Source organism: Centroberyx affinis, unplaced genomic scaffold (assembly GCF_046629955.1).
Source record: "Centroberyx affinis isolate AG114_WGS23_722 - 3 ecotype Tasmania unplaced genomic scaffold, CSIRO-AGI_Caff_v1 ptg002373l_1, whole genome shotgun sequence".
NCBI classification, from domain to species: domain Eukaryota; kingdom Metazoa; phylum Chordata; class Actinopteri; order Beryciformes; family Berycidae; genus Centroberyx; species Centroberyx affinis.
Window position 1 is genome coordinate 642,501 of NW_027280630.1, and position 8,303 is coordinate 650,803.

General features: G+C 45.2%; 1 protein-coding gene across 2 annotated transcripts in view; it reads left to right on the plus strand.

Moving 5' to 3' along the window:
• Window positions 1–8,092, plus strand: part of tle5 (TLE family member 5, transcriptional modulator) — a 34,543-nt gene extending 26,451 nt beyond the window's left edge. Inside the window, exons 5-7 of one of the 2 annotated variants that reach the window (XM_071533539.1) lie at window positions 1,395–1,457; window positions 2,409–2,483; window positions 4,070–8,092. In XM_071533539.1, coding sequence (XP_071389640.1) covers window positions 1,395–1,457; window positions 2,409–2,483; window positions 4,070–4,297 — 366 coding nt within the window. In that variant the 3' untranslated portion in view covers window positions 4,298–8,092. The remainder of the gene's footprint in view (window positions 1–1,394; window positions 1,458–2,408; window positions 2,484–4,069) is intronic. The other variant, XM_071533540.1, reaches the window with a different exon arrangement.
• The last annotated feature ends 211 nt before the right edge of the window (window positions 8,093–8,303 follow it).

The window sequence follows — 8,303 nt, forward strand, 5'->3', positions numbered from 1 at the left end:
TGTTTAGGCTACTTTTTTGTGCTGTGTTTAAATGGAGGGAGACTGGAAAGACTGTAGAGAGAGAGGGGGATGACGTGTGACAAAGGTCCTGTGCCAGATTCAAGCCCAGGATGTTGCAGTTACCTAGTATGCACCCTAGACCTTTGAGCCACCAGGACACCCCGGTCTTTATATACATTTTAAATGTAAATGAACTTAGGCATATTTTCTGTCCCTTTGTTTCTCCATCTGAGTGTCTTTGACCAGGCTACATTGTAAACGACAAAAAATACAAAAAATCAAAGTAATTTAAGTTGGCAAGAAAGATAGTGATGGATTCAGTTTGTCCCCGATGTATTTATCCAATCACCCAGCCCTAGTGTAAACTGTGTATCTGATTTTAGTTTGTGTCTTTAGTGTATTTTTAATGCACATATATAATGCTGTTTTATGTTGGTGAATGTACGCTCACTTACCTCTCAAAGAAAGAGAGAAGCAGAGGGAGACCGAAAGAGAAAGAGACCAAACGGAAGAGACAGAAATAGGAAGAGAGCGAGAGACCGGGAGAAAGAGGCAGAGAGATAGAAACAAGCTGAGGGAGGGAGAGAGAGAGAGATAGGAAGATGATGAGAGAACACACAGATAAAAAGAAGAGACAGAAACGGAGAGGGGGAAAAAAAGGGGACAAAGACGACATAAAAGGTGGTGAAAAGAGCGATAGTTAGCGGAGAGCGAGTCCCGTGGAGACATTTTAGAGCAGACAGAGATGTCAGGGAGTGTGTGCGTGTAATGATGAGCGGATAGGAGTGAAGCGCTTGATGGGGAGCTGTGCTCTGCATGCCTAATGACTGTTAGGAGGGCCCCTCTCTCCTCATCGTGCCACGAATTAGGCTCTAACACAATTACCGCTGCTTTGCATATCTCAGACGGATTGGATGATTACCAGCCAAATGTGATAATAGACCTGCATGTGAGAAAGATAGGGAGTGTGGATGACGAGAACGAGGAAAGTGTGCGTGCATGTGTGCGCGCATGATTGTCTCTGTGTGTGTGTGTGTGTGTGTGTGTTTGTGTGTATGTGCATATGTATATGGCTGTGTGATTGTGTGTGCATCCCAAGAGTTTTGAGGAGGAAAGAGTATTAAGTACACACAACTTAAATTAAGAGGTGAATAAAGGGATTCTACATCTGATATGTGTGTGTGTGTGTGTGTGTGTGTATGTGCGAGCGCGCATGTACAACTGCATTGTCAAAGTTATGTGACCCAGTTTGGGAAGGTCATAGTAGATGCTTCCCATACAGATGAGGGAGTGTGCTTTGTGTTTAGCTGAGTGTGTGTGTCTCTCTCTCTCTCTCTGCTAATTCTCTCTATCTCTCTCTCTATCTCCCTCTCCCTCCCTCCCTCCCTCCGCAGGCTGAGATAGTGAAGAGATTGAACGGGATCTGCGCTCAAGTCCTCCCCTACCTGTCCCAGGAGGTAAGCACACACACACTTAAACGCACACACACACACACACACACACACACACACACACACACACACTCGCCACAGACACACACTGACACAGACACAAAGACGTCACTAACCCCCTGACCCTCGGCCCTATTCCTTACATCCTGGAATGAGATCACTCTCATTCCCGCCTCATTACCTCTCCACCTCCGTGACCCCTCACCATCCCTCCCTCCGCTCCTCTCTCTCTCACTCCTCCCATCACTCCTCCTCACTCTCACCCCCCCCTCCCATCCTTTTTCCTCACTTTCACTTGGCATTTTTCCCTTTCCCTCCCCCCCTATTTGCCTCTCCTCTGCCATATTCAATCGTTTCCCTTCCTCCCTTTCTTCCCTCTCCCCTCCCTTTTTCACTTCCTCCACTCTGCTCCCCCCTCCCTCCCTCCTCTGCCGCCCCCTCCATCCCACTCCCCTTCCCCTATATGTGTGTGTGTGTGTGTGTGTGTCCATGTAATAAATGGTTGTGTGATTCAGATAAGCCATGCTCTTATCTGCCCACCAGGGGGTTGACCTCCACCCATTACAGCACACCAGTCGGCCATCCATTCACCAGTGTCACACAGCGCTTTGTGTGTGTGGGGGGGGGGTGTTTGTGCGTGTGAGACAGATCGTGTGTGTGTGTGTGTGTGTGTGTGTGTGTGTGTGTCAATGGTTATATGACTGGATGAATAGCTGAATGAGGGAAGAGTGTGTGTGTGTGTGTTGTGTGTGTGTGTGTGTGGGGGGGGGGGGGGGGGGGGGCTGTAGGGTCTCTGTTGGGACTATTGATATTGATCTAACCTCTCCACCTCTCTCCCCCAACCCTCCTCCCCTTGTTTCTGTCTCTCTTTCATTGTCTCTCTGTCTCCTCCTCTCCCTCCTTCTCTCCTCCCCTCCTCTTCACACCCCCCCCCAACCCCCCCCCCCCCCCCCCCAGCACCAGCAGCAGGTCCTGGGGGCCATAGAGAGGGCCAAGCAGGTCACCCCCCCAGAGATGAACTCCATCATAAGGGTACGATGTTCCAGCTCCCAACTCCCACCCCCACCCCCCCCCCATGGGCCTAGTGTTGGCCAGAAAAACATAATTATTCATCATATCATCTTTTTTATTTTTTACACTTTATTCGTCAGTGGCTTACTGTCTGTAAAGTGCTAATGTTTCTTCTTTTGAAACGTGTTGCACAAATACAATATATTATTATAGTAAATTATTCTGCTAATTTAGCTACAATCAGTGATGTTTTGGTAAATAAAAAGGTGGGTAAAGTATGACCTCCAGTCTGTGATCATCAAACATTCACCAGTATAATTGAAAATCTGTATTATTTTCAGAAAAGCATCAATGTACTCTTTTTCCTTAAAAGACTGTATCCTCATAACTTACTTCAGTTTGACGCTACCTGCTATACCTACCTATATTTATTGGCCTATCATAAAGATTTATGTCAGCCTAAGGTTTAGGTGGGTTTATCCTCCACTACATGGCTGCAATACAATACATACTGTACACTATGAGTGTACGGTTTGCTAGCTAGCTAGCCAGCTGAGATACTGAATCAATACGGGTGGGGCATTAGCCAGCTAGCCACAATATTTCATCTATACGGCTGCAATGTTAGCCAACTATACTTCATCACTATCGGCCTTGTCTTAGCTAGCTTAGCCACTCCATCATTTTACCAGAGGTTTAGTATTAGCTAGCCTAGCCACTCCATCATTTTACTATGGGTCTAGTGTTAGCTAGCTTAGCCACTCCATCACTATGATGCATGGTTCACACAGGCGCCTTTCCTTTGTCTCTGTGTCTGGTGCTTTAGATACGGAGGATAGTGGTCTGCATAGACTGTGTTTAGAGGTAGACCTGCTCTCTTCAGTACTGGGAGCCGGGCGAATTGTCCCTACCCAGTTTTGTCCAATTTCTGATTCAAGGGAACAATTGTCAGTACTGGCGGGGAAAAACAAATATTCCATTTATTAATTGCTCATATAATTGTGTATAACTAAAAGAATGAATTCAGATTTTACAATAGAGCAGTTGACTTTGTAGGTGTAGCCCGAGCAAACATGGTGCTATTAGATGCTTTCTATGAGAAATCAATTAGTATTGTTATAAAATCAACCTACTCATGTGTCATGCTGAGTGTGGACACTGTGTGGGGTGAGAAGGGTGTGTAGGGTTGGCGGTAACAATGTGTGTTTCCAAAAGTTGAAATGAAACCTACGCTCCTTTTTTATATTCTCCTGCGTTGATTTTGAACCATATCTGTCTTGCTTATATTTTAGCTTTTTCCTTGATCTTGCTGTTTCAGTTGTGCCCTTGTGGTTGTCTATCAAAAATAACACACATTATATACTAGATATGTGTGTTGTAGATTTTCCATCTCCTCCTCAGCTTGTATTTTAGCTATGACTTGTGCGTTACATCTATCCTACTGTGCCTGCGCTGTCTGAGTTGTGCCCTAGGGGTAATATATTAAACATAGAATGCAGTGTATATTAGTTACGTGCATTTCATTTATATGCCTGTATTTCAGCTGTGATTTGTGTGCTACATCTATCCCGCTGTGTCTAAGCTGCGTCTGGTTCTCTTCCATGCAGCAGCAGCTCCAGGCTCACCAGCTGTCTCAGCTCCAGGGTCTGGCCCTGCCCATGACCCCCCTGCCGCTGGGTCTGAGCCAGCCCACCCTCCCCGCCGTCACCACCTCCTCCGGCCTCTTCTCCCTCTCCTCCATCCTGGCTTCCCAAGCCCAGCTGGCCAAGGAGGAGAAGGCCTCGCGTGACGGAGCCGACAGCCACCGCGAGGAGGACGGAGACAAGTCCGATTAGATGGTGTTCCCTCTCTCTGCTCTGTTTCGATCCAGAGACCCTGATCCCAGCTCCTAGCCCCTTGGCCTACAGCCTCTCCCCTGGTCTCTCTCCTGGTCTCCCTCTCTCTGACCTGGGCCTCCACCCCAATGCCCCAGCCCCCCTAACAAACTCCCAAACCAGCCCCAGCTGAAGCCAACCCCGCTATCCCCAGCCTCTTTCCCCAGGTACAGCACCATTGGGAGGGCTTTGGCACCTGCTCATGTCACCCTAGTCCTGTTCTCTTTATATTTACCATGCTTGGGTTGATTATTCATCCTGCCTCCCTTTAATCCCTATGTCACACACTCTCTCTCTGTCTCTCTGTCTCTCTCTTTCTCTCTGTCTCTCTCTCTCTCTCTCTCTCTCTCTCTCGTGTTAAAACTCAGTATTCTTCAGATATGTATCTTTTTCGATTTTGTATGTGATTAAGCTGGATTTTTTATTTTTTTTGTGTTTATTTTTATCAGCACTACCTTCTGTTCCTGTTCGTTCCTGACTTACTGTCACTCAGTCTCTCAGTTTCCATTCCTCTTTAGTTTAGTTTCTTTCTTTTTTCTCTATCTGTCTTCCTCCCACTCTCCCCACCTCTTGCCTCTGTTCTCAGTGGGTCCTTGTTAAGCAGGACTGACGTGTGAGTCTGAATGTACCACGCTGTAGGTGTTAAAACGGCCTAAATGTTAAACAGACAGGGTTGCATCATGGCCTTGTTAGCATCTGTTTTCTGTCAACTTAGGCTTCCCACAAATATTCTTAGACAAGGCGCAGAAACATCTACAGGATTCCTACAAACTTTTTTCCTCTCAGAAACGGCTCACAGACATCAATGACGTTGAATTTCCTTGACGGTTCAAATTGCATGCGTCCATTCCAAGCTAGAAGTTGGCTGCGAGTTTAAATGGCAGAATGTGGTAGATCAGCCTGCTGTTTAAACGGGGACCTCCTGCCCCTCTTAAAGAGAGAGAAATGTTCCCGCTGTATCGCTGTGTGAAGCTACGCTCGTGTCCTAGCCTAAACACTAGTGCTGCTTTTAGTTGCTTTAAGCTCCCAGAAAGCAGAGATGTTGTAATGAGAACACATCTCCAGTAGACAAACTAAAGCCTTTATGTATAATCCTAAATTTATATGGGGAAAGGGAAAGCACCTTCTTAGAGCTAACGTCACGCTGAGTGCTGTCAGTCTAGATAACAAACCCACCTTAGTAACTAATCCCCCCTACTTATGATCCTTGCCCGACCCAGCAGGGTACATTAGATATATCCACCTAGCACCTTACCTGCAAGGCGATGCTTTCAACAGTAGTCAAACGGAGCTGAGATAGCACATTGTGCAGCAAAAAGAACAGAGCTGCCACTTGACGTCTGTGCCCCCCACCCCAACCCCACCCCCTCTTTTTCTTCTCTAACGTGCACTAATACCGAGCGCAGACGCAGAGGGGAGAGAGAGTGCACGTTGTGTCTTTGACAGCAGAGGGCAGCGTGCGTCTTTTGAGGGATCCTGCTTTCTGGTTTTAGGACTGCAACATAAAAAATAAAAAAAAACACAGGACAATGACAGAGTGCAGACTTGTGTCATGACGGGGAATGGCTTATTTATCCACTCTATGTATACAAACTTAAAATACACAGACCGGACTGGTGACGTTCATTTCTGTGCATGCGGTCGATCCCAGTCTCCGTATATGTCATGATCCAGTTCTTGAGTTTTAGTCCAAGGTCTATTTTAGGGAACATCTCTCTGTCCCCGGTGTTAAACAGAACAGAACGGAACCCGCTCCCCTCCTCCTGATCCCTTCTATACATTTGGATTCAAATACTGTGTACATAACAGCTGTGTCATGTATAAGAAACACTAGATTATGCAGGTCACATAAGACCTACATATACAACATTCAGTGGGAAATCTCCTACCCATGGCCTAACAAAGTGATCAGTGTAGATCCCACAGACAAAGCACAAGCGGCCGCTGCTTCCATAGCTGTGCAGATGAGTAAATCCCCCCCCACCGCCACCCCTCCCTCCCTCCTCCCCGAGCTTCTCCCCTTCTCCCCAGCCTTAATGGGCCTGCTTAAGTAGCCAGAATGGCACTGCCCAGCGAAACGCCTGCTTGCTAAAAGTTAAGCTGAAATTGAACGCTCACATGCCACTCGCTGGAGGCTTTTATCCAAAACGGCGGTGAGTGCATGCTCTTCCAGCATGGGTGGCCCCAGCGGTAATCGAACCCCTGACCCTGGCGCTGGCGGCGCCGCACTCTGCCAGGTCCACAAAGATGAAGCTGGAATGAAAAGGGGAGCTGCTGTTTTGACTCGCTGCTGGTCTGACGGCAGCCTGTGTTTGTCTGATTTGTTAATTTGAAGACGGCCTGTGTAAGACATTAAGTTTTATACACCCACCCCCACCCTCACCCTCTCCACACACACACACCCCTTTATGACTCAGCCTCCTCTCTCTGTTTTAGTGGGCTACACTGTGAGAGTGAACAGACATGAAGAGTTTCATTCAACTGATGCCTACTCTTACAAAATGATTGCTGGCATGACGGTAAAGCATATTTTACTGTTAAAGTTATGAGTTATCTGAAGACATTTGCTTACAAGATAGCTGTTTTTAATAAAATCGTGTATTTTTGAAATATTGATAGGAATTTCAGGAAGCAAAAAGTAAACAAATTGGATATAAAGCGTTTTGGAATTAAACACTTCATATGTCAAAATGTTTCGAGGATAGAGATGACATCGGTTGGATGACTCCTTCGATGATGCCCATTGCTGTGTATGTATGTGAATACATGAACAAGATGTGTGTATACAGTTGTATAGGTTTGGCCGTTGACGATAAACCACAGAGTTGGAATGCATTGCTGTTCTTACTACAACTATTGATAATATGCTATTCTGCTTGTGAATTAAGCTAGCAGCACATCGTCCTCCCATCTAGCCACATACTGTATGTATCTAGCTACATACTGTACTTGTCGTAGTGATATGCAGAGCGTGTAGACAAAGCCAGATACACGCACACACACACCAATGCATGTCTACAGGGGAACCAAGATCGATTTCTTTCTAGGTAAAAACACATTTTTAAAAAAAGAATGTTTGGTCCAAACTTTCTCTGTGATTAATGCACTTGTTTTTTTTTTTGTTTTTTTTTTGTTGTTTTTTTTTTAAATATTATTAATCGCTATGAACTAGAACGAGAGTTACAAAGCTGACGTTTTAAAGATACAAATGAAATTCTATGTTTTTGTTTAAGTAGTCGGAGGTGCCAGCCTCTGTATACAGTTATACATAGAAAGCTTTATGTGTATATGGCTGCATCTTCTCTTGTCTGTCCTGGATGATTCTTGTGCTATTGTGTTACAGTACTGATGTGACACCAGGGGGGAAACTGCAGTACGTGACCTTTTGACCTTTGACCCATTTCCTCCTTTCTGACCCTTGTCTCCTGAGCCGTTGCTTGCCCCTTCAACACCCCCCCCTCCCCCCTCTTCTCCCACTTCCCCCCAAATCCTCCCACCCTCCTTTTTGCCCCCCATAGCGTGAAGCATTGTAAGCGTTTTGAGCTTTGTAAAGGTCTTTTTTTAAATACTTATTTTGTGTATAATGTAAAACCTGAAAGTGTGTACTTTGGCAAAAAAAACAAAAAAAAAACTGTTTTGTGTCTGAAATCATAGCTTCATTTAAACAAAAAAAGGTGAACTATAAAAAGTAACAAACATTTACTATAAATAAAATGAAATGTTCTGCAGTAAGGAAGGACTTCTGGTGCCTTACAAATAAAGTCAATCAAATTAAGAGAAACTTGCCTGCTCTTTTTTGACTCTGTTTGAATGTCTCTGAATTAGAGCTGCAACGATTAATCGATTAATCGATTAGTTGTCAACTATTAAATTAATCGGCAATTATTTTGATAATCGATTAATCGGTTTGAGTAATTTTTTAAGAAAAATAAGTCAAATTTCTCTGATTCCAGCTTCTTAAATGTGA